We start from the raw sequence: 25,783 nt of genomic DNA, 5'->3' as shown, positions 1-25,783 counted from the left end.
TCAGCACCTGCGAGCTGCAGGTGACATCAAAGTCCTCCAGGTCCGACACGACGGCAGAGTCCGAGGCGCTGACTTCCAAAGGGGCTGTAGGTTCACATGCTTCCACTGCTGCCCCGGTGAGTTTTTCCGAATCTGGGTCCAGTCCCCCTGAGTCCAGTGGGGAGACCTGAACCTCCACCAGGATGGGGACGGCCCCATCGCCCTCGTCCTCATCCTGGCACTGCTCTTCCAGCTCCAGGAACATCTGCACCGAGTCCGTGTCAGACAGCTCGGGCACAGCGGGGCTGGCCGAGCGCTCCAAAGCCACAGCAAAGTCCTCGGCCTCACACTGCACCGCCACATCCTCGGTGCAGCGCGTGCTGCCAGCGAGGGGGCCACAGGCACCCCCTGGGGTGCTGCAGGACTGCGCAGTCCCGGGGCTGGGGGCAGAGCTGTCCCCGGGAGCAGCAAATTGTTCCCTTTCTTCAGAAATATCTGCCAAGCAACAGCTCTTCTCTTCTGCCACCAGCACAGCCTTTCCTCTCTCTGACAGCGTCGCCTCCTCCCACTCCTCCATCATTACCCAGCGCTCGTCCTCCTCAAATCTCAGCTCAGACTCAGTTTTCTCTCTGAGATTGGAGGTGATAAGAATGTTCAGTCCCGCATCCAGCAGCTCCTCGCTCAGGCACGGGGAGAGGTTGACATTTTCCACCGTGCAGTCTGACTCGGAGGCCTCCAGGGTCTCCTGGCGCCCATCGCTGAGGTTACCCTTGATGAAGTTCTTCCTGGCCCGTGGCCAGGTGGCACTGGGGAGCCGGCAAGCCCTGGCCAGGTCCCCGGCACGAGCGTGGCCATCGCCCGCGGTCAGCAGGGGCTGGCGCTCATCCGCGGCACCACCGTAGCCGTCTGCTGCAAACTGCATGGCTGTCAGAGCCTCTGCCATGCCGGATGATTTGGAGACGTGCTCCAAAGTGAGAGACTCGGACATGGGCTCGCCGTGGTCAGCCTGGCCGGAGCGCTCGGCCAGCATAGCGCTCGACTCCCTCTTATCCCGTAGGGAAGGGTTGGAGGCGCCCACTTCCGACACCTCGCTTAGCGAGGCCCCCATCCTCTCTGCGAACTCGGTGAAGTTCGGCGGCATGAACGACTTCCACGACCGCCGGTTCACGTTCTCCTTCCTCTCAGGATTCGGCCGCCTCCGGGGTGGAGCTGGCGCCGGCTTGGAGACGTCGCTGCTGAGCTTCAGCGCGTCGAAGATGACCCGCTCGTCCAGCTTCTTCGCCTCCGGCGCCCTCGACTCGAACACGTTGGCAGCTCCCAGGGTCCCGTTGCTGGAAATGGTGCTGCTGTCCCCCTTGCCAAGGGTGCTCTTTGAAAGCTGGTTGAGCTTTGATCCCTGATCGATTTGCTCATTGATTCTCATTGTGTCGTATATCGACCGCTGGGGCACGTAGCAATCCTCTATGTATCCATCCTCCTCCTCGCCCTTCCCCAGGCAAGTGCGGTTCTGCCGTAAACAGTCTGGCCTGCTCAGTGGTTTGCCCATGCTCTCGCCCTTACGGATGACGAAACTGCCCCGTCAACCTTGCGCGCGGCACCGCAGGAAGCATCACATCTCCGGCAGGTCCCAAACCCACGGTGGGCGGCCGCGGTCCCGACAGAGCGGTGCTACGGGGTCGGGAGGCTCTGCCGGCAGCGCTGCTTCGGCTCAGCAGCCCGACCGCGGGGCCCGAGCAGCGGAACAGCACATCTCATCCCCGGCCCCCCCAAAAAGCCATCCGTCAGCAAAAACCATCCGAGCACGGCAGCTTCGACAAATATTCCCAATGGCCGTTTGCGATAGGAGCCGCAGAGTTTGAGGCTGTTAATTTATCCCGTGTGTCCTTCTTTAACAACAAAGGCACTGCTGGTCCGGGCCGCTCACGTATCGCAGCCCGGGCGCCGCGCGGCTCCTCTCATTCTCTGCCCAGCTCCAGTCCCGTGGAAGTCCAGCTGGTCCGAATTAGCCTCTCCCCCCGACTCTCGTGTTTTCATTTGAACTGAGCTTGTCAGCGGATATTCGTGCAAGTTTAAACACAGGAAGTTCTTCATTCAGGGCAAACTCGGAGGCTTCCTGCCTCAAAAACATGATGGCATTGTTGTTCCCTTCGCCCCACCGCGCCTTCGCGCCCGGGGCCACCGAGCCCCGGCGCTGCTCCCCCGGCGGGCTGCTCCGGCGGCGGAGGAGGGCTGCTGGGGCTGCTCTTTTCCTTTTTTTTTTTCTCCCCAGGAAAAAAAAAAATCGGCTATAAAACGCATCCAAAAATGGAAAGGGGCCGGATCGGCACGAATTCCCCCAAGTTCCCGGGAGCCGGCGGGGGGGACGGGGAGCAGCTGCGGCCGGCGGCGGCTTCCTCCTCCTCCTCCTCCTCCCACCTCCTCCTCCTCCTCCTCCCGGCCCGGCCCGCACTAACTTTCGCGGCGGCCGGCGGCGGGCAGCGGCGGCTCCGCACCGCCGGGCGGCCCGGCCATGGCGGGGGAGCGGCGGGGAGGGCTCGGGCCAGCCCGGGGGCGGCGGGGCCAGCGCGGGGGCCGGGGCCGGGGGCCGGGGCCGCGCTCCCCTTCCCCGCCGCTCGCTCTCGCCTTTTGTGCGCGGCTTCAGCGGCCGGGCCGGGCGCGCTGCCGCCCCCGCGGGTAGCCCCGGGCCGGTACGGCGGGCTGCATGGCGCGGCGGGGCCGCCGCCGCTGCTGCTGCCGGTGCTGCTGCTGCCGGTGCTGCTCCTCCTCCTGCTGCTGCTGCTGCCGGTGCCGCTCCGCTCCCCGCCGCGCCGCCGGCGGAACAAAAGGCCGGGCCGAGCCGAGCCGCCCAGGCCGCCGCACGCCGCGGCCCCGCCGCCGCCGCCGCTCGCTGCCAGCGCCGGGCTCCCGCCGCGCCGCCAACTCCGGCGGGGGGCGGGCGGGGGGCGGCGGGCGGGGGGCGGCGCTCGGCGGGGCGGGGAGGGGCGGGGCGGGGGGAGGCAGCGCCACCGCCCCCTCCCCGGGAGCCGCAGCGCCCCCCCCCCCAGCCCGGGCAGGGGGGAGCCGGAGCCGGGCCCGATGGGTTTTTTTTTTGGGGGGGGGGGGCACCGGGGGCGCTCCGCCGGCCGCCGGCCGCCCCCGGTCCCCGCCCCGCCGGGGTGGCTCCTCCTCCGGGGGGAGGCGGCAGCGCAAATCCCCCGACAAAGAGCAGCAACGCCCTGCCTCGGCGGCGGCCCCCCCCCGGGCCCCGGCCGCTTTTGTCCGCGGAGGGGCCCGGCCCGGCCCGGCCGCCCCCGGAGCCCCCCAGCGCCGCGGGTGGGTCGGTTCCGGAGGGACCCCCCCGGGACCCCCGAGCCGGGCGGAGCAGCGCGGCCGGGCACCGGGCCCCCCCTTCCCATCCCGGGCACCGGGCCGCCCCCCCCCCCCCGGGTCCCCTTCGCCGCCCCCCGGGCACAAAGAGCCGCCGCTGCTCTTGTCGCCCCCCGGCAGCCCCCGGCCCCGCCGCCCTCTCCCCCCGGCTCGCCGGGGCCCCCGGGCAGGCTGCGAGCGGCCGGGAAGGGGGGGCCGGCGGCGCGGGGGGGGAACCTGCGCTTCGGGGGGGTGCCGGGGGAAGTCGCAGAGTTGGGAGAGAAAAGCCCAGGGGGTGAACCAGCCCCGCACAGCCCCGGGCTCCGGGACCCCCAGAGCCCCCCAGCCCCGCGGCTGAGCCCCAGCAGCTGCCAAAAACCAGGGCGGCCGGCGGGGCTCTGCACGCGGGGGGCGCGGCGCTGGGTGCTGGGGACCCAAGGGTGCCGTGGCTCTGCCGAAAGCCACCACTGAGCCCCGTCCCTTTTACGGCTGAGGAGCTGAAGCCAAGAAGAGATGAAAGGCCTGATTTTTCGGGCACGCTGCAGGTGCCTGCTGCCTCCAAAACCGCGGGGACTCGCCCGGGGCCGGAGCAGCAGCTCAGGGCACAGCTGTGCCAGGACCCGAGCCCCCCGAGCCCTTCGTTTGGAGGCAGCAGCAGCCCCTTGCTTTGAGGGGAGGGCAAACACGGCAGCGAGCAACTGCTCCAGCACCACTCTCCCAGTGCTGGTTTTCCCCCAAAAGATGGAAACGATTGTTTTGCAAAGGAGGAGGCTTCCAGGGTTATAAAACGCCTGTTTAATTGCCTGAAGCATCCAGCTGAGCTGGCTGCAAACAACCTTTGGAAACCCTTTTCCTATAACCGTGATAAAACACGACCAAGGAAAAGAGTCGGGAGGTGAGGAGGGACGGACGAGCTGGGAGCGGGGTGCAGCAGCTCCGCGAACCTCCCGTCGTGCTGCTGGGGGAGCGCCTCGTGCATCCCAGGCCGTCCCTGGGCCCTCTCGTACAGATGCACGGGGCTCAGCTCGGTGCCCAGCTCCTTATACTTCGGGGGGACCGGGCCCCGGTGCAGGTTTTTAACGCGGCACAGCTGAAACAACTCGGGAGGGGCGGCCGTGCCATGCCAGCGCAGCCGCACGGCTCCCGCTGCCCCTCGGCTGGAGCGGGACCGTTACCGCTCCAGGGCCCCTCCGCCAGGAATCCCAGGCATCCAGGCCGGGGGCGCGGAGGCTTTTTTGTTCCACTCCTAGGAACGAGCTCGACGTGGAGCTGCCGGCTTCACAGCCAGAAATTCTTTTCCTATTTCCTCATAAAGTCACGTGCCAAAAGCAAGCCAAGTCTTCCCCTAACACATCCCCCCCTGCCCCCGTCTCTAAAACCATTAGGGAAACATTCAGCAAGTACTAAAGCCAATTAAAAACCTGCCGTGCCTAGCCTGAAGACCTGAGGTGGAGCTCTCGCAGGTTCCCCAAGTCACCGGCCAGTCGGTGTTAAGCCACCAAGCGCCACCAGCGCTGGGGACAGAAGTCACGGGGCTGAAGGGGGCCGGGGAGCACAACCCTCGCTCCAGGGCTTTGCTCACGCTGCGCACTGGTGCGAAGGAGGGACAGGGCAGGGCGCGGAGGTCCTGTTTGAATTTCTGTCCTTTCTGCTGTCTGAACGGCTCTGGTATGTGGAGCCCTGCCAGCAGCGATCTCTGTTACTGAAATAAAGGGCTGATAGAGCTTCCAGATTCGCAGCCCCGGGGGCTCAGGGGAGCGCGGCTGCTCGTTTCACAGCTAGCTGGACCCACGGTTCGGGGGCAAAGGACTGGAAGGGCCACCGGGACCCCGTACGTGGCTGTGCTTTAGTTCACAAATCCTCCCTGAGCAGCCTCATTGAGCCAGGCACAACTCTGGGTCCGAGGCTGGGGATGCTGTCACCGCTCTCGGTCCCTGTGGGGACACCGGAGCTGGCAGCGGGCTGCTCCCTGCCGAGAGGGGACCAACGGGAGCTGTGAGGGTGCCACCGAGCAGGACATGGGCACCCAGAGCCACTGCCTCCCCCGGCCCACCCGCTGGCCTGAGGGTGAGAAACCTCTGTTGAAACCCCCCAGAGGCTGTTCGAGCCTTGCTCGAGTTAGAGAGGCCCCCAGAGAGACCTGCTCGAAGGGGAAGTGTCCCCGTTTGTCCCCCAGACCCCCACTTTTCAAGCCTTCCTCATATGGGCACTGTCTCCGGGGTGCGGGGACGGCGAGCCTCCCGTGGCGGAGCGATGTCGCCTGTTTACGCCTGCATTGCATCCTGCCCGCCGCTACGGCGGCTGTTTACACGGCGAAGCGGTATTTGGAAACCAACATATTTTTAGCTTTCTTTTAATGCGTCTCAGCAGCTGGAAATGAGGGACCTGTGCTGGGAGATGATCAAGAGCCCAGAGACAGCTCAAAATCGCTGACGGACATGTTGCTAATGAGCCCGGCATACCACCGAGCGCCTTCCTCATCCTCGGGGCTCCTTTAATCCTCACCCTGCTGCCAGGCGCCAGCTCCCTCTGCCCTGCCCGTCCTCACCGAGCCTCTCCGATGGCAAGGGGTGGAGGGCAGAGAGCTCCTGGCTTGGCCCAGTGAGCTCTGGCCCGGTGGGGTTTGCTGAGCAGCCCCGGGGCTGGGTGCACGGGGTCCTGGCCGGGGGGGACGAGCCCCACGCTGCCACCTGAAGCTGCTTTGAGGGGACCTGGGGGGGTTTCAGACTCCGTCAGACATCACGATGAGAGCGCACTGCCGCAGCGCACGCACCCGACATCGGCCTTACAAGCAGCTCTAGGTTTCGCTGAGATATCTGCTGGGGGAGGCGGGGAGTTTGTGCTTTTTAGTCTTTGCTGCATTTGTCGTTGAGTTCCGAGAGATTTCTTTATCTCCCTTTCAGTGCTGTTGCTCTCCTCCTAAACTCGCTTCTTTTGCCAAATCTCTGAAATTGGCGTTTCTGTGCGTTGCAAGGTACGCGGCGCTGCGTGGGCAAGCCCGGAGCCTGCAGCATGTTCCAGGCACCCGCGCCCGGCTAATCCCATCCGACCGTGCCGTGCTGCGGCTCCTCCATCCACTGCGCTCACAGCCGACTTCAAACCGATTTCATGTCGGGCCTCAGCCACCACGCAATCCCCCTCTTCAAAGCCAGAAGGGTTTCGTGATGCCGGCTGCGAGTGCGCCTTTCAAGCAGCGATTTGCATCCTGCAACCCATCAGTTCTTCGGCACCCGCGGACACCTCGCAGGGCTGGGGGAGGCAACCCACCTCTGCGGGGTCTGCACGGCCGCAGGAAAGCGGTTAGGGCCAGGTTGGAAACCAAACTCCTGGAGTAACCTTCTGCAGGTTGGATGTGCGGATGCAGGGAGCACCGCATTTCTAGTTGTTTCTTTAACAAGGGTGCAAGAGCTTCACTGAAGCGCTTTTCCTGCAAAGCAGCCAGCATAGATATTGGTATAAATAACTCCTGAGCGGAGCCTGGAGCCCACATGTTACAGCAGCGATCAGACTCAGCCCTACAACTTGCCATTCTGCACGCGGTCGCTGCGGAGCCTGGTGCTCCCACGACGCCCATCTGCGCAGCGCCGAGTGCCCTGAGGCATCCTGCAGGGACCGAGAGGGGAAGGCAGAGCCCTGTGCCCGCGCTGTAGCGCCCGCTTCTGTCCCTGGCCCCCCTTTTTCCCTGCAAATCCCCCCCGTGGCTGCCCCTGAGCAGGGGGCAGCAGGGAGGGCCACGGGACAGGGCGGTGAATCAACAGCTCTGCAGGCTCTGTAGGAAGTGAGGTAAGTGCGTTATCATCCCGAGAATCCTCTGGATGGGAGACATTTTAAATCACTCCTTCGGCAGAAGAATTGGCAATTGTTCTGTGCGCGCTGCGGTGACTAATCCAAGTCCGAGCCGTTCCCCACGCCAAGTCTGCATCTGCTCCAGCCTCTCCCCGTCCCTGTCCCGAGCAGAGGACGAGGACAGCCGGGTGCCGGGGGGCAGCCGTGGGGTTTGCTCCACCGCGTGCTGCCAGCGGGGCTCCCCGCAGCCACGGCCCGGTTCCTCGCTCTCCTCTGCTCGGCCCTCGCAGACAAGCGCTTCCACCCTCCTGGCTCTCCGGGGCTCACACGAAGCCGGTATTTTTAGTATCTCCTGGAAACCCTGCGAAGTGTCAGCACCACCAGTCAACGAACCCTCCTCTGGAAGAGGACAGTCCCATGCTCATCTCCCCTGGCGCGGGCCAGCAGGGAGCTGGCAGAAGAACCAAGGCATGCACAAGTGGGTGGCTTTGGAACAGTGACCCAAGCTGACTCCTGAAAGGGTCTGTTTGATCACAGCATAATTGTTTTATGGTTAAAAAAAAAGCGAAAAAAAGCCTTGTAAAAGCCTTGCTATGATTTGTTCAGTCTCAGCAGCTCTCAGCTTCCCTCACTTGTTCCCAGCTCGCACAGACATGCGAGATCTGCTCCCGAAGCTGCCTGTGCGTTGCCACCTTCCCAGTGACATCTCAAGGTCAAAACTCAGCCACCGCTTTCTGAGGAACGGGCGCGCACCGGCGAGGCTCCCGCTGGGGAGGACAAGCTCCAGGTACAATTTGCTCTTCCCTTATTTGAGATGAATTCATTTCCAAGGAATGAGAAGGCTGCGTGCTGCAGGGGCCACTCACGCTCAAGTGTCTCTTCTGCGAACACGTTTGTTTACAGCGCTCCAGATCAGCGGATCAGAAGTGCGGGCGAGCAGCGCCAAGTGCCACCAAGGTGCTGCAGCTCCGTCGGGGACCTCACCCTGGCACCGCCACCCGGCGCCGAGCTCGGCACGGGGCAGGCGCGGCCGCCTGCTCCCCGCTCCCACGTTTATCACCCATTTTCCAACAGGGGAGATGGTGCCTTTAAGGCAGCTTAACAGCTGTCAGAGAGGAGGCATTTTTGCGTGTGTTGCTGATGCTCAAAATACTAGCCAGAGATACTTTAAGTAGGCCTGGAAAGCGTTCAACAAGAAGACACCATCGTGCAGCCTGTCCCCGCTCCCAGCCCCATCCCACCCAGCTGCTCGGGACGGGACGACTGCAAGGAGCCACGCGCATTCCTCTGGGGGCACATAAGGGTTAAAAATACCACCGGGGGCTGCGAATCGTCCCCTCCGCCACCGCCCCAGCCGGGTCACCAGGAAAAGCATCCCTGGAGCCCAGGGCCAGGGCCAGCAGCGAGGGTACCGCACGCGGTGAGGAAGAGCTCGCCGCCTCGCTGCCGCTCTCCAGCTTGGACCCGCAGCCCTGGCACGGCGGCCGATTTTCCTTTGCACATCTTTGGGAGCAGCTCGGCAGCGGCGGAGCAGACCCCAGTGCAGGGGACAGAGCCTGACCGACGGTCCCCGAGACCAGGAGGCGTGTGCACCCAGTCTTGTACAAGAGGAGCACAAAACACCGCTCATGACTGCTCTCTCCCCCAGCCGGCAGAGCAGCGTGCTCTGCAAATGCGAATGGCATCAGCTCCGGGAGAGGAGCCACCCGTTTCAGTCATCCTGCAAACTAACCCACGAAGCACAGAGCCGGGCAGCCACATGCCCCTACCCGTGTCTCTCCTTGCCACCGGTGCCCCTTGCAGCAACAACAGTTTCTTTTTCCAAGCAAATGTTCAGTTTAGCAAAAGCACAGCGCTGCCATGTTCGGGGCTCCCTTGGTATCCCCCATGGTCGCACCGAGCCACGTTCGGCGTCAGAGCGCTTTTATTTGCCGTTTTCACGCTCCAGCCTCGCTGCTCTCAGCCACGAGGCTACCTCTTGCCCGAGCCCATGACCAGGCAGGTGCTGCTCCTGCACCAGCACGAATGCAGAGCAAACACAGAGAGAAATAAAGGCAAATTCTGCCTCGGATTTCTGCGCGCCTCCGCTGCATAGGGAGGAAACCACCCACCCCACTGTGTGCCTGGCTCCTGCTCTGCAGTTGCTCCCATGGCTTTGCCGGAGGCGACGCCGTGGGGATGGGCAAGTGAATGATGCCCAGGGCAGCGAGCGCAAGGCAAATGCTGGCGGGTGAGAGCCCCAGAGCGGACCATTTCTGGTCAGCTCCCACCTGAGGGCTGGGGAATCGGAGCTCTGAAGAAAGCGGACACTGTCCTGCCTCAACGCGGGGCTGCAGCACGGGGCTGCAACGAGCTCATTGCTCCTTTTACTTAGGGTGACGTGGGGAGGGCCCGGAGCAGAATTAGAAAGAGCAGCATCTGAATGGGAAGATGACTAATGCTGCTCAGGACTTTACTCGCTAGCTGTATCACCACTCCTGGGATTTCTTTCCCTGACTTTTTTTTTTTTTAAGCAGACAAAGGGGTTCTGCAGGCACGAGGGCTGAGGGCTGTGCGGGCCCCGGACGACCTGACCCGCTCTAAAATGAAATGGGAGCGTGCCATAAGTTATTGCTGTCCAAGGGTCCTCCCTCCCCCTGTCCTCGAGCACAAAAGCTTTATTGGCACGAAGCAGCCTTGCCTAAGCACAGCACGTTGAGCAACTCTGGTTTCAAATCGCCTCCCCGAAAGAGCGGCTGCTGGAGGAGCAGCGGGGAGCTGGGCTGCGGGGTACCCCGGCACGCCTCGGGGTGCTCGACCCTCGCTCCTGGGGGGCTCTTGCGGCTTGGAACCACCCCCGGCCTCCTGCCAGCCCTCCCGGTGCAGGGGCCCCCAGCCGGGATCGGCCGCAGCGGTGATGCCTTCGTGTGGCTCGGCGCTGCTCCCTGCCTGGCTGGGGCTTGGGGTGAGATCCCGGGGAGCGCCGCCTGTGCCAGCCGCAGCAGGTCCCGGCTCGCCGGCATTCCTGCGCCGTGCCCCCGCGCCCGGAGCAGCTGCGGCAGGGGGGTGCCGGCTGGGAAGGGGCTCGGCCGTTCCCTTCCTCGTCCCCCCTCACCCACGGTCCGGCCGTGTTTAGAGGTACAAAGGCATCCTCCCCTTCAGCATCTGCACCGGGGCAAATGTGAAAGTGATCATTTGGTTGTGGCGACAGGTTTGATGTTTTTTTCCTGGGTTTCAGCTGGGGTAAAGTTCCTCAGACACATGCAGAAATCATTTCTGGACTGCAAGGCCAAGGGGGAACGAAGGCACTCTGCCCAGCTTCTGCACTCATCCCCTGCATGGGAAGGAAAGCGTTCCCCAGAAGTACAGAGCCGCTCTGGCACACTACTGCAGGAGGGGAAAAGGCTGCTTTTCACTCCCAAGCCTTGTTCTATACTGTAGCGAGCCAAAAAAACTGCTCGCACCTCTGACCCAGGGAGCATTGCACAGCTGTGTGTTACTCTCTGCTCTGTAGGTGAAACAGAAAAATGAGACCTTGTCCAAAATTAACGCGGTGAATCCAAAGAGGGTCCTGGCTCACTGTTCAAGATCGTCACTGCTAAGTACCAGACAGGCTTTGAAAGACGAGTTCAAAATCCAGCATGCAAAACGTAAGCAGCAAGTAAACAAAACCAGGCAGACGTCTTCCCAAAACCCCAGCCCAGATGTCTTCCCAAAACCACCGGAGAACGCGATTCCATCTGCTTGCCGAGGCCCAAGCTGACAGATGCTCTTTGGGCAGGTGAGACGAGCCCACGCCTGGGGCTTTCTGGCACCGCCATGGCGAAAGAGCAAACTGCAACTCTCCTTTATCCTCAGCACAACTTTGGCTACCCAGTCTTTGGGAAGAAGGACTGCAATTCTGGCTCTTCTGGGTCAGGGGTTGCCGCTGCTTGAGAGCGGGCTTCGGAGAAAACCCCAACGTCTCCGCGTGACCCCGCGTCTCTCTGCACCCAGGGAGTTATTCCCCTGGGGAATTCTGCTGTTTGCTAAACTGAATCAACGTAGCTGTTATGTTTAGTAACATTTTGACTGTGGCTCATTTGATTTCAGTCATTAAAATTTAATATTACTGTGAGCTTTGAGAAAACCAAGCCGACAGCAGAGAGGGCGGAGGGGGAAGAAGTGCCCCAGCCCGCGTGCTCCCAGCAGCAGCTCTCGCTGGTGGCTGCCTCGTGCCAAAGAGCGCAACGCACTGTGTGACGCTCGTGGAGATGGCACGGAAAGGACTTTCCTGTTTTTAGTACCCTTTTATACAAAAAAGGGCTCCTCAGAGAGCTTGCGTGTGTTTATTGCTCTCGCAAGCGATGCCAAGCCAGCCTGCTCTCCTCTGAAGTGAAACCACGGCCCGTGCTCCTGCACCGTCTGCTCCCGTGCCCGCGAGCTCCGGCAGCGCCGTGCCCTCCGATGGAGCTGAAGCATCTCACGGGGTAAAGCAATACCCATCAGGATGTCCACGTAAGCACAGACTCCAACCCTCAGAGAAGCCTCTCAGCCGCACTTACCTCAGCATAAAACGAGGGGGTGAAGGAGATGACACCTTCAGGCCTCTTCCAGCCTGGGTTCTCCCAGCCCTCTACCAGCCCCAGCAACTCGCCTCGACCCAGTTATTGGGGCCCGAGGAAGGCTCTTCCCCTGTGGGGTGGCTCATGGGGCGTTTGCAGGCAGGAAAAGAAAAATACGTGGGAAGTGTCGAGTATAAGCTGCTTCACAAGTCATCTGCCCGTGGCCTCAGCCAGCCTTCAATACCTCTCCTTTGATTAAAACGTGGACACAATGAGACCAGAAGTGCCCACCTTTGTCAGGGCTGCATTGGCAGCGTGCCGGGAGCCCTGGGGCCACATGCCTAATTTGCATCTCATTTACACAGATGTTCATTAAAATTAATGCCTTAAGACATGCTATCTGCCCGCTCACACCCCCTGGGCAGGCAGAGTGAGCCCCTGGGGCTTCCTGCTCTTGTCTGGGGGGAGCCAGGCCTGCGTGGCCCACGAGCAGCGGGCTCAGGTGCTGAGGAACCAGAGCCCCCCCCGAGCAGCAGGGCAGAAGCGGGGCCCCTGGCCGGTGCTGCCTGAACCCCTTCCATCACAACTGCCCGTAGGCAGAGCCCTAAGACGAGGCTTTACAAATATCTGCTCTGCAACGCGTGCACCTCGTACAACAGCGCCTGCTCTCCGGACGAACCGTGCACGGGAGGAACGCTGCCACGTACCGGCGACTGCTCCATCCGCCATCGCCTCTCCCCCACTTCGTCCTCAGGCATTACACAGCACAACCCTACGCTCACTGCCGCCACTTCCACTTTTCCCACTGAGCTTTCCACGATCAAGACCCCGCTGTGGGCTGCAGGTCTCCCTCCCGGCCCTCGCACGCGTGGCCCCAGCCCCACTAGGCCTTGTGCGCCGCACGGACACGGCGTCAGTTACACAGACCAGAAACTCCTTTTCGGATATATTTGCTGCAAAGCAGCTGTGGAGTGTCCAACATTGAAATTAAGTCCTTCCTAAGCAATGCAAGTTTAACGCCCAACACGAGATAACAGCAATGCAATCACGTAAGCTGGAGTTCGCCCTGTTAGTAACGCTGCCGAGCTTTTTTGGACAGGCAGCCCTCAAAGCAGAACTACCCTGTCCTGGTGAGGGGTTCACAGAACTGCCAAGTGATGGAACGGGATTAATTAGCCATGAGATGAAAAGTAAATGGCTGTAAAAATGCCTCCCCCTCCCGCCCTCCATGATCACCAGGAAACGGGCAGCCAGATGTAAATCAGCCCAATCATCGGCTCCTGAGCACATCGGTAATAGAAGTTTCACAGCGAGAGAGTTCCTAAGTAGTATTAATGTAATTAATGTAGTGTAACAGCATGACCCAATAACATAGTACTGTATTTAAAAAAATCAAACACAATCCAACTCTTTTCTCAACATTTCCTGCAAGCCTTGATGGTCCTGAACTGGTCCTTTGCTGGAAACATGAAAAGCCCACAACAAAAATCATCTCTGCTTGGTTTCTTTCTCCGTGTGTCCCCTTTCTCCCACAGCTCTGGCTTTATTTGCACCCAAGGACCCCCAAATGGATGTACATGTGAACAACAAGCGGGAAGGGTGGGCCCGGTAGAAAGGCCTACAGGATGATCTGATCTGGACGAGGCTCTCAGACGATGCTAACAGCTCAAACGGACTCAAAAACATTCCTCCTTCCCGCAAAACGTAAATACCAACCGCCTCCAAAAGCCCAGGAGGTACTGGCATACCAACATTACACACCGCAAGAACAGGGGAAAGAATTTTTTCTGCCAGCCACAAAACCTTGTCTCTTCCTTTCACTGCAGACTATCAAGTCCAGCAGTTGATTTTGTATTCTCCAGAGCAACAGTAATCTACTGCATCCAAAAATGCCGACCTAGCAATGAACAACAGTCACAACAGCCTGAAGAACAGAGGTCCTACACAAAAGACCACAACACTAGACAGACCTTCACACACCAAGTGCCATTTAAGAAGTGCTTTAGCATAAAGACTTACCTTGAAGTCTGCCAACTGCTGGTTGATGGTTTCAACCTCTGTTCCCACCACCCACTGCAAGGCCTCGTTCTCCTCTGCCGCTGTTGTCATGTGGGTCAGCTCCTTCAGCCTGCTGTAAAAGTCCTCGACACGTGACAGGGTCGTTTCTACCTGCTCCTGACGGTTCTTGCCTCTCTCAGTCAGTTTGCTGCACTGTTTGTTCAGCGTCTCCAATTCACGTTTCAGTCCTAATAAATCAGGGCTCCCTTCATCCTCAAGCATTTTCTTGCATTCACTTTCAGAAGCCTCAATGTCAGACTTCAGCCCGTGGAGCTTGCCCAGGAACGTACGAACGTCCTCTGCTTGGGACTGAAGGCTGTCAGAGTCTCTCCCGATGGGGCCCATGCTGTCTAGCTCATCATCGAGATCTGCCAGTTGAGAGAACATCTCCCTGACCCGACTATTGAACTGGCCAATCCCTTCAAGTTTGTTTTCCATGAGCACACAGCAGTCATTTACTTTCTGCTTCACAGCTTTAAAGTCCTCCTGAGCCACCTCAGCTTGGTTTAACAGCTGAGAACAGTCAGACCCATCCGGAGCATCTTCTACTAGACCTTGGGTGAAGTTTTTCAGATAATCCACTTGTGGTTCCAGGGCATGCAGCACCTCCTGCTGGGCCCTGAGTTTCTCCAGGTTCTTGTTGCTGCAGGCTTGTGGCCCTAGTGCATCAAAGATCTCCAGCTGGTGCTTTGCCCCCTCCAGCTTCTTCTCGATGTTCTTGAAGCTCTCTTGAAACTCCTTGAGCCTCTGGGACATTTCGTCAAGGGAGCCCGTCTTGGCTTGCAGCTCTTCTGTGATGGCATCCATCTTCTGATTGATCCCAGCCTTCTCATCCCGAATGTCATCCTCATCGGTCTGAGAAGCATCGATCAGGATGTCAGCAGCACTGTTCAGCATCTCCAGCAAGGAGCGGCGCTTCTCCACGTCGCTCAGCATGGCCTTTGATCTCAGAAGAGTTGCCTCCAGCTGCACCGGATCCAGAGTCACTTCCAGCTCTGACATCTTTGCCTTGCAGTCCTCCACCCAAGGCAGGAGGTCCTCTGTGTGCCGTTGGTACTTCTGAGCTTTCTGCAAGCAATCCTTGAGCTTAGAATGTCTGTCAGCAGCCTGTTTGCTGAGCTCTTCCCAGTGTGTTTTGAGGCTGACCAACTGGTTTTGGAGAGTGGTCTTCTCCTCCCCAGGCTGGACAGAAAGCAGCAGAGATTCTCCCTCAGCTACAATCATCTCATAGGTGCCACTGTGTTGGTTGAGACTCTTCTGGAACTCCTCTTGTTCCTGAATTTGGCTCTGTAGCCTCTCCAGTTTAGCAGAAATAGGTTGGCTCTGAGCTTGCTGGCACAGTTTGTCATCTAGCCAGGTCCTGAGTTCATCAAACATATGCTGGAACTGCTGGGAACTTGCAAGCGCAGTCTGCAGTCGGTTCATCCGGTCGGCTGGAATGGAAATAAGATTAGAACGCAACAATTAAGCTGGAATCAAATAAGCAAAGTGCAATTATTTAAAATCATCTCAGATGCACCAACTGTGTTTTGATTAACAGGAAGGAGTTTTCCATTGCATCACTATCATTTTTGCTCACCAGTTCATGAATTTCTTTGGAAGTAATAGGTAATGATAATGCAGTAATCTCAGTTCTCCTAAGCAGCTTCTAAACACAACCTCTTAGAAACCAGAAGGGGAATCCCAAGATTAGAAGGTAGCCACTGTGCCTTCTCTACTCCCCATTCTGAAGTTACGGACCTTTTTTTTTTTTTTTTTGGTTTCCAGGCACTGTACATGCCACACTTCAACAAGCCTGCCTGGCTTGCAGGAGAGCCACTTTCTGTACTTTCACCAGTGGGACTAAACATCTCTGCTCACTCTCCAGGTTTGGATATGTCCAGAGTGAGAAGTCTCCTCTGCTTAGTGCCACATAAAACACCCACAAAGCACCTCGCTAAAAATGATAAATAGTCCGTCCCTTATTATTCTTAAAAACCCAGTGATGGGTGAACCCTGTGGCAAAAAGCATGGGGCAAAGTTCAACACCTCTTAACCAACTTCATGCTGTCTCACCTGCCAGGTCTTCCAGCCCTTTGAGAGGAAGAGCCACGGTTTCCAGACGTTTCCTCAGCTCATCTTTCAGATACTGCTCCCCAATCAGTACAGACAGGTCATCACAGAGGGTCTGAGCCTCTGCGATCTCCTCTTCCAGCTGCTCCAGGTCTGAGCGGATCTCACTGGTTTCCTCCAGCTGCTGTTTCACGGCATCGGGCTGCGTGCTGACAGCAGACTGGCTGCTCAGGCGCTGCCCAACCGCCTTCACCTTCTCGGAGAGGCCCTGCAGGAGCTCCTGGTACTGGGTACTCTTCACTATGGCTTGATCAATTTGGCTGGAGCGGGAGTTGAGGCGTTCTGTTAGCTCGGACCATTTCTGATTAACCCCTTGGAGCTCTTCCCGCACCTGGTTAGTGGATGGAGAAACATCTCCAGGGCCAGTTAGGATGCTCTGAGCTGCCTGGTTGAGCTGCTCATGCTGTTGTCTGCGAGCTTCAAATTCCTTCAGCATAAACTGGAACAGAAATAACATGAAAATGTTTGCGTAAAACTGACAGCTCTGAATACACACAGTCAAAACAAACCAGACCTCCAAGGGTTTTATCCAGCCCACAGAATCACTAGGAGCAAAGCGAGATGCTCCTGGGGCGGGACAGCAGTTGGGCAAGGGATACCGTGATTTATTGTGACCTTGTAACTTAGAAAGCTGGGAGGGGTCTGAGACTCCAGCGACAGAGTATTCTGCTCTCTCTCTTATTTGTCCTACTGCTGTGTAATGTAACATAAACCGGTTAGATGAGAAGGAAATCTAATTACATTAACTGGGGCATTTTATTTTATGATGTGGCCGGTTACAGACGTGTTAGTATTTGGAAGCAGTAGGTAGGGAACTCGCTGCCAGGCAGTGCCCCAGGTGGAAGGGCAGCATTAGCAAGTCCTGCAGAGCATCAGCACAGGTCTTATTTAAAGCAATTTTGCTCTCCAGGAGGGGCCAAGTGATTCACCGATGAGTCAATCCAGTGCAAGGAACTGAGTTCAAGCACTGCACCCATCTCAAGTTATTCACAGCAGTTTGCAGTCAACGGGGTTTGGTGGACTTGGAAGAAGAGCCCTGAGATCTTCCACCTCACACAGCGGAAGCGACACCCTCCTTCCTTGTCCCTAACCCACCGTGGGGACGTGCACACAGCCCCCAGCTCACCTGGACCTGCTGCTTCTGTGCATTCAGCATGTTCGGGTCGATGGAGAGGGGTCCCAGCACGCTCATCATGAGCTCCTTCTCCATCAGCCAGGGCCGCAGCTGCGCCTCGGCAGCCTGGAAGCTGGCCAGCTGGTTCGCCGACTCCTCCAGCTTCTGCTGCCGCTCGGCCGTTGCCTGGCTGGCTCGCTCCCACCTGCAATCTGAAGCAGCGGCTGCGTTGGCGCTGGTCGTGCTCCCCTCCACTGAGAAGGTTTTTCACCCTCCCTGTGGTTCACCCGACACGGGAAACCTCCTCAGCGCTTCTAGCGTGGCTCTACTCACTCTCCATCTAGTAAGCCGTTACCCATTTCTAATGGCTACGTGGTCTTGAAGCTCATAGAAAAAACCTCGCAAGCAGGATTTCTGCAATCTAGTCACTACTGCCACGAGCTCGGCTGACCTTGGGTGAGCCATCTCACAGCTCTGGCTCAGAAACCAGCTCCGATAAATGAGGATACTCTCATGTGTATCAGTCCTCAAACAGCACATTCAGATCTCCTGGACGGAGAACTCCGTAAACACGTTCCTGCTATTTCAAAGAAGAGAATCTCTGGGCTTCTTTTTAAATACACAGTCTTGTTTAGTCAACATTGCATTACCTAGGATATCCTTACTAATGACTAGAATTTTATATCAAGCAGTGAAGCTTTTAATCAAAGTAATCAACTCATGCTGCTAATCTTTTTTTTTTTTTAGAGGTAATTTAAGGAGGCAAGTCTTTAAAATATACATCCATCATAGAGATTTCATTAATCATGACAGTGCTCATCCCTGGAACACCTTGTACACCAGACAGCTTGGAGATAAGTTCGCTATTTACTGAATTTTAATTAGAAGCGACTCTGCTCTGCAGTGACTTTGGAATCGTCCTGCAGTCCTGAATCACTTCTAACGTGATGTTTCAAGACAGAAGCCTCACTAGAGCGCTTCAGGCACTTACTCAGGTCTTCCTGCATCTTCTTCCAGTTTGATGCTTCCGGAGAATCTGGATATTTCTCCAGCAAGCCAGAAAGTGCTTCCTTTACCTTCTGGATCTTTTCTGACTTCTGTTCCAATTCAGCCAGAAATGCCTGGAATACAATCGTTTGAACTTCTTTAGATACAGTGCAAAAGAATAACATCACCGAGGAGGAACGAAGCAGGAGCTACAAGCTGGAGTTGAACAGTTTCTGTTCTTTGCTCTTCATTAGCAGTATCATGAGCTAGCTTGGCTCCAAGAGCAGACCAGAGGGGGATTGCTTCCCAGAGAAGCTGGGGTGGCCCAACAACAAGGGCTACAGATAAGCGCCTCTCCTCTGTGCCAAATGCCTGACAGCAACAGGTCTGAAACCAAGAGGGTTGAGCTCAGCGTGCCGGCTCCTGCTCCACGGACCCACCCGCGTTCCCTTCTTGGGAAAGCCCCTCTGCAGCCCAGGGCACATCTCTGCTGCTCACACATCTAACCTTGCTGCAATTAAGCACATCTCCAGGAAGCCTGGGGAGAAGATGCCCAATCCCAGTTGTGCTCTGGAAGAGGAGTTACCTTGTTGTGCTCAGCCTGGGCTCTCACAGTCTCCGTCTTGGTGGGCGAGGAGGAGGCTTCCAGCTCTGACAGCGTGCGCTCCTTTGACTCCAGCCACTTGAGCATGGCATTCGCCTCCTCCTGCACTTCTTGCATCTTCTCCAGCATGGCTGAGAGCTGCTGCTGGCGTTCCCGCAGCGCCACGCCAAGGCCCTCGTACTGCTGGGTGACATCCGACACATCGCACTGGATCTCGGTCAGATCTGTTGCCAAAAACAGCAGCCTGGGTTGAGGAACGCTGCCCGCCTTGCTGCACTTCACCTGGACTATCAGGCACTAATCTAGCCTCGGGCAGCCACAGCCAAGCACGAGCAGCAAGCGGCCGCGTGGCCGTCCTGCTGCCTGCAGAGCGCCGGCAATGTCAGGCTACCAGCGCCCGTCACGCCGAGGGGCTCTTCCCCTCGCACAACGTTTGTGTGCTGACAGTTTGCAAACAAAGCAATCGTCTTCGTGTTCGAGAGGCTGATGCAAGCTGAGCCCCACTTCTGCAATGTCACTGCCAATACAGCGGTAAGTAACATGACACCAAGGTATAAAGCCATTTTTATGCAGCTATTATCTCGTTGAACTGGTGAACTAACAGCAGATAACGGTCAGTAATTAAAATTGCTCTTCAAACTGAAGGGCTGGATGGCATTATAATCCCTTAGAACCAATAAATTTAATTGCAGGCCTTAAAACGATCGCCCGTTTATCAGCCCGTAACACCACCTGACGGGGTGCCGGGGGGTTGCCGCTGCCCAGAGCTGCCTGCCGCCCTCCCGGCTCTGTCCTTCAGCCTTACCGACGTCCCCGGTCACAGCCACCTGCCCGTCCCGTGGCGCAGCGCTGCTCGGAATTAGGAAGCCCATTTGCAGGCTCATTTCACTTGCTACGAGATGCTGATGGTGTCACATTGTGGTTTGTATCTCACGGATGGAAATGCACAGCGCTGCCAGCAGGCACAGACACAACGGACAGGACACGGCCCCAGCACGCGCGTGCCGGCACAGCGCTCTCACCTTTGCAAGTGTGGTATCCGTTCACGCTGCCTACCGGCCCTCCCAGAGCGGGCAGCACAGAACCTGAGCAGAGGGGACGGGGACAGACAGAGGGACAAGACAGACGTGTTAGGAATGCGGACAGCAAGCGATGAACACCGGGGAGGGCTGCCTCCACCGCCCGGGAGCGCCGCGCAAGGCGGATGCAGCCCGGCGCGCGAGCCTGCAAACACAGCGTGGGACAACACAGCCCCCCCGACAGAGCACGGCGGCACCAAGCACACGGACGGCGCTGGGGGGCCGCTGCCTCGTGCTCATCAAGTCCGTGGGATGAGGCTCCTGCACAGCCCGCAGCACTGGGGCCACGGCCGTCCCCCCACGTCTCTCCAGACACCCCAGAAAAGCTGCTGCCCTCACCATGACTTTGTGAATTACCAAGCGAGACCGCTGAGGCTTTATAATGTCTTCATTTAAAGAGATTAACTCCCCTAAAGAAATTAACTCCCCCATATTCTCCTTTTCTTATGGAATTAAACTATTTAAAGCTGCCTTGGTGCACGGACACGCTCTCTCTGCGAAGAGGCACCACGCACGATGCATCAGTGACCCTCTCTGGGATGCACTGCAGACATCAGTTACATTCACAGTCAAAAGGGGATTCTTCAGAAACGTCATTGAGTAAGCTTCTCTCTTTCTAGCCACATATTTTAACAGTTTCATGGATGTAAGGGACTGCAGCTTCCAAATGTTACCCCAGGTTTGTAAAGGGGAACGGTAACCTGCGTGGCAGCCCCCTGCCCTGGCGACATCATCCAACAAGCCTCAAGAGCAGGGAATGAGCAAACTCCAAATTAAAACTCCCAGGAAAATTTCAGGTTGGCAGCAAGCACATCTTGTGAACAGGTTTAGCACAGACATCAGGTCAACTACCTCAAATGTCAGAACCTTCAGTGAGCACTAAGACACAAGATACCGGATAACATCAGTGAAAGAGGAGCTGGGGTTCGGCTCGCACTGTGTGCCAGCTCCTGCATCCTTCACACACCCGTCTGCAGGCTCTCTCCCTAGTTTTCTTGGAGGCTTCCCATTGAACTGCAAATGAAGTTAACCCCAACAAACAAACATAGACTATAAATTCCCATAGAGGCCCATCAGTGAGGGGAGTCCAGAGACTTGTTCTCATGAGCTGGAAGACATCTTTTAGTTGGGTTCCAAACAAACCAGACATAATCTCATTGCTTCATAGACTTAAAGCCAAAAAGGAGACTAGTAAATCACGTCTGAATATCACGGTCTTCAATTTCATGCAGATATGAAACCCACATACTGGAGTTTGATTAAAACATCTCAGGCCCCAGGAGGCTGAAGCACACCACTGGCAGAAACCAGGAGGCTGCTGCGACCGAACCACCCCAGCGACCGCCCTGCAGGACCCGGACCTCCTGTGCTGTGGCCGAGCATCGACGCATGGCCATGAGCTGGGCCCGTGGCAAGCACGGGCTCCTTCAGTGCTCGTTACACTACAGCAAAGGAAGCCACACTGCCTTACCTGGCACTGGTGGGCTCAGAGCACATGGCCGATGCATAAATGCAACAACCTGACCACTGGTCTTGAGCCCCATGATACCTGGACCACCTCCGGCCCTCTAAAGTTTGTAAAAAGGGGAGGTAACCCCATTTTTTGCTTGATGCGGGCTCTGGAATGATGCTTGTGGTGCAGTGAGAGCAAGCAGAGGAAGGAGGCACGGTGCCAGCTCCCTGCAATGGCTGGCGAGCAGGGCTGCGACTCACCCGCCTTGCCCTGGCTGTCGGGGGCCGTGATCTCCACGATCAGGTTCTCCAGGAGGGTCCCCTTGCGGCCGATCTCCTCCACCTGCGGCCCCTTCCCCGTCCACTCCTCCAGGAGATCCTGTTCGGAGGCAAAGGCTGGGGTTGGCAGCTGTGCTCGCCACACTGCAGTGTGCTGTCCCCGATGGAAATGGGAAGCCCGGTCCCCTCCACTATGAGTTGGTGGCACCGGGACAACGCTGACAGAACAGCCCCCAGCGAACCGGCTGCGTATCGCTGGGGGCACCCAGCACGTTGCAAGCAGACTGCGTGCACGGAGTGGGTGTCTTGACGTGTATTTTTGCCAGCGGGAATCAAAGAGTAACAAGCTCTTCCCTGAGCAGTGGGTCTGTCACACCTTGTTCTCCCCCCTGCTGTTTCTGGGGGCTCCCTCCCACCCCACACTACCCAGCCGTGTGTGAGTGCAGTCCCACGGCTTTCTGCAGAGCCCCTGTGTGAACCTGCGGCTCGGAGCCCCGAGGCTATGGTGGCTCACAAGGACGCTGCCGGGCCTCCCAGCCCAGCCCTCGAATTGTCCTCATTTAAGGCATCGCTGTGCCGGAGATGAGCGGAGGAGGCTGCCTTTGATGTCTAGCAGGGAGAGGCGCTCAGCAAAAACTCGCAAATCCCCGACAAAGCAGGTGGGAAGGAGGGAAGGGAAATGAGGCTGTGCGCGGGAGGACCTTCGCTCTGTTCCCTTGCCTGCACACCAGGGACCATGAGATGCCCACACACAGGGGGCTGCAGCCCAGCAGCAAGTACAGGGAAGCCCAGGATTACCGAGAGCATAAAAAACCTCCCAGAACATTGTTTCCTGGGATTTATTCCATATTCCAGGGTTTTCGCACCAGCTGCCAACTTTCCCAATCTGTTTCCAGCTCCCTCTGCCCACCTGGACCTGCTGCCTGCATTTGTGCAGCTCCTGGGTGCCCAGCGAGGTCTCTGCAGGCGGCATTTTGCCCTCGCTCTCCTTCAGCCACTTCCTCACGGCTCCAACCAGCTTTCGGAATTCGTCCAGTTGCTCCTGGCAGGACGATGCATCCCTTTCTCTAAGAGTGAAAAGGTTTCAGAGAGTCAGAGCTCGTGCTTTGCCTTGCAATTACCACCGCGTGAATGTAGCACAGTTGAGTCTCCAGGAGCCCGTCTTTTTATTATTATCATTCGATGTTGCTTAGAAACAGCGCATGCAGTGCCAGCCAAAACGGGGTGCAAGCTGCAGCCTGCCCCTCTCGGCTGGTGGCAGCTGCTCCGGCACTGCTGGCTCACGTGGAGCTCCCCTGCCAGCCTGCACCCACTCTGCACGGGGCTCTTTGGGGAGCTGAGCTTTGGGGAAGGCAGGGCTCCTTCCCACTGCCCCAGGCCCTGCCATCGGCTCTCATCCATTCAGCCCCTGGGGGGGGAACGAGGCACCCCTCCGCCTGGCTCCCCCACTGACCACAGCTGTGGGCAGCCTGCATGCAGCCGGCCAGAGGCAGCACGCTGTGTGGTGCTGAGTTACTGGGGATTATCAGGAAATTCAATCTGCTTCTTCCCATCGCCTCTCTCGCGTTCACCAGGGAGTTCGGAGATGCAGCCTGCGAGGTGTGCCCTCCCTGGGGACACAGGCGAGCTGTTGCTCCAACCCCGCTCACGCTGCCATGGCTGACTCAAGTTCAGGATGCTGCTAAAAGGTCCTCCTCATCCCCACTGCGAGGGGCTCTGCGGACACAGCCCTGCTGTGTCACCTCCCGCAGAATGTGCCTGGGGCCAGCCCTGACCCTCCACCAGCACCCGCTCCCCCCGAGCGAGATGCTCCCGGCCGCAGCACCGAGCTGTGGCAGCCCACACGCTCCGAGACGCACGAATGCCGGCTCCTGCGGCACCAGGAATTTTTCACAACGCCCCCAGCCAGGCTTTTTTTAAAGTGTCAGCTGGAGCGAGCTGCGTTACGTCTCCTGGTGTGGGAGGAGGGAGGCAGGAAGAGTTTGCTCGTGCCCCCCCGCGGAAAGGAGATCTCACGGGGGCTTGCTCTGCCTGCAAAGCCTCCCGGGGGCAAATGGGGCACTAGGACTCACCTCTCCTCTGCCACCTTCTGCAGCTGCAGGAACTCTTTCTTCAGGCTCTGCAGCTTCTCCTGCTGTAGGGAGGCACTGGGCACAAAACCGCAGGAGCCCAGCTCCGCAGCCAGGTGCTCCAGGGCCGCCAGGTCCTCCTGGTGCTGCCTCAGCTCCAGATTCAGCTCCTGCCAAGAGCAAAGGGTGATGCCAACTGTGCCCCCACCAGCAGATCTGGGCAGGGGGGGCGAAGGGGACAGCCCTGTGCCTTGGTGAGCTGGAGACCCTCTGCGGGCAGCGCCATGAATTGCACCAGTGCCAGGCGGGTGGGCAGGGCTCAGGCCCGCTCACTTCTGAAGCTCTGGCTCAGCAAATTCCTCAGCCAGCTGCGGGAGCAGGTCCCACCTTCCCTGCCGTCTTTCCTGGTGCTGGTCTGAGGCCACGCAGTGAGTGTGATGGGGAAACCCAGACCAGGCCAAACCAAACCCGCTCACAGCACAAGCGTCCAGTTTTATGCCAGCTTAGACCATTGCTGAGGCTGTGGCCAAACCATGCCCCACAGCAAAGCACTTGTAGGGAACCTGAGGGAAGAATCTGTGCAGCCATTACCGGCCACCAGGACCCACTGCATTGCCAAGGGCTTTGTCACATCCTGCACTGCACTTGCTGCCAACACTTGGGTGGTTTTGCTTATTAACCCATGGAGCCTTTAACTGGTAAAGCCTTGCTATATTTGGACTGGCCCCTAAGAGACTGATCCCTTCAGAAAATCAGGCTGGCTCCAGGGAAATGCCATTCCCAGCTCTCCCTGCTGGAAACAGCCTCAGCTGCCCCAGCCTCGCTCCCTTCCTCAAGCGAGCAACGGCCGTGGGTCCTGCAGACCCTGGCGACCTGGGAGAACCAGGAAGAAATCACTACAGAATGGCACTACCCTAGGAACCCTACACAGGTGGAATTTTCTCCCTCCCTCAGGCAGGGGAGCCACATCTCACCTGGATGTGCTGGGAGAAGCAAGCGATGTCACGGTCTGGCTGGTTTCCAGATGCCAACATCCGCGCTCTGCTCTCCGTGAACTGCTGCAGCTTCTCTGAGAGCTGCTCGTACTGCTCAACCTTCGGCAGGAGACCCTTCAGCGCCTCCTCCTTCTCCTGCTGCTGCTGGCACAGCCTGCCGAAATGCTCCGTCACCTCAGCCAGCTTGCCCTGCAGGGCAGAGGCTGTGGCACTGTCCGCCGCCTCCGTGAACCGTGTCACCATCTCGCGGGTGGCTTCCAGGCAGCTCTTCTGCCTGGCGATGTCCTGCTTCAGCTTCTGTTGTGAGCATACACAGACAGGATGCCGTTTTAGGAAGACTTGAGCAAAACTGAACTGGTACCAAGAGGCTGGGGGCTGCCCTTTGCAACAACAGCGCACATTTGTGCAAGAAAGGTTTTCTGTCCTGATTTTGTTTTCCTTTCTGCTCTTCCCAACCCCGTCTGCCTTCTCCCAGTGCCTGACATCCAAACCCTGCTTGTTAGCAAAGAAGAGAGGCTTTCAACAGGCCAGTGTTCGAGCCTAAAGAAATTGTGTAAAGGCTGTGCTCATGTCCCTTTTTATTTATTTTTTTGTGTGCTTTCGGAATCCCTTAGCCAAGTCCCAGCAGCTGCCCGCGCAGTTCGGACACCACAGACAGCCCCGTGTATTTGAGGCGAGGGAGACCGGGGGCCAGCCTTACCGCGTTGGTGGCCAGCGAGTCCTGGATGGAGGCGGAGGAGAGCGCGGCCGGCTGCTCTCCCCCCAGGCTCTTCTCGATTTCAGCCACCGACTGCAGGAGGCTCTCCAGGCTCTCCTGGACGCTCTGGGACTGGGCGATGGATTTCTGCAGCAGGTCTGAGCGCTCAGCCATCTGCTGGGAGAGGCTCTGGAAGCGGCTCACGATGGCATCTGGAGAGATCAGCACGAGGAGAAGTAAATGGCACAGAGCTCACCTGGTGTTCAGAGGGCAGCGAGTACCAACGCAGCCGCTGGGTGCAGAGCTGCAGGAACTCCTGCCAGGCTCTCACTGACCCCAAGCTCAGCACTGAGACAGTGGGCCTAACACAAATGGCCAAACTGGACCACGGCCCTCACGCCATGCAAACGTATGCTCTGAAGGCACATCACTGTGTCTCCACCTTTGTCCCATCTTCCCTGATATGTGCGAGACTTCACGCGTCCTCCCTCCTGGTTTGCTTTCAGTCTCTCCCAGCCACCCCCGCTGATACCGCTGGCTGCTTTCAGCTGTACCTGTTGTTTCCTGAACGTGCCCGTGGTCAGGGGCTGGTTCTCCTTGTATCTCCAGGAGGGAACGAGCTGCTTTCTGGAGCTTCTCCACTGGCACCTGATGCTCAGCGAGGTTTCCTTGCAGCTGCTGCTTTGACACAAGGCAAGACAAGA

The 25,783-nt window shown here is 58.2% G+C and overlaps 1 protein-coding gene across 1 annotated transcript in view; it reads right to left on the bottom strand.

Moving 5' to 3' along the window:
• Window positions 1-25,783, bottom strand: part of MACF1 (microtubule actin crosslinking factor 1) — a 143,250-nt gene that overhangs the window by 39,040 nt on the left and 78,427 nt on the right. The window contains exons 46-57 of the mRNA XM_083809812.1: window positions 25,634-25,757; window positions 25,083-25,291; window positions 24,362-24,679; window positions 23,391-23,557; window positions 22,229-22,385; window positions 21,301-21,418; window positions 19,531-19,593; window positions 18,491-18,732; window positions 17,909-18,038; window positions 16,930-17,129; window positions 15,747-16,242; window positions 13,653-15,124 (exon numbers count right to left, since the gene is read on the bottom strand). Coding sequence (XP_083665938.1) covers window positions 13,653-15,124; window positions 15,747-16,242; window positions 16,930-17,129; window positions 17,909-18,038; window positions 18,491-18,732; window positions 19,531-19,593; window positions 21,301-21,418; window positions 22,229-22,385; window positions 23,391-23,557; window positions 24,362-24,679; window positions 25,083-25,291; window positions 25,634-25,757 — 3,696 coding nt within the window. The remainder of the gene's footprint in view (window positions 1-13,652; window positions 15,125-15,746; window positions 16,243-16,929; window positions 17,130-17,908; window positions 18,039-18,490; window positions 18,733-19,530; window positions 19,594-21,300; window positions 21,419-22,228; window positions 22,386-23,390; window positions 23,558-24,361; window positions 24,680-25,082; window positions 25,292-25,633; window positions 25,758-25,783) is intronic.

Source organism: Anser anser (assembly GCF_964211835.1).
Source record: "Anser anser genome assembly, chromosome: 24".
Lineage (NCBI taxonomy): Eukaryota > Metazoa > Chordata > Aves > Anseriformes > Anatidae > Anser > Anser anser.
Note: the sequence above shows the minus strand (reverse complement) of the source record. Positions and strands in the feature narration are given on the sequence as shown.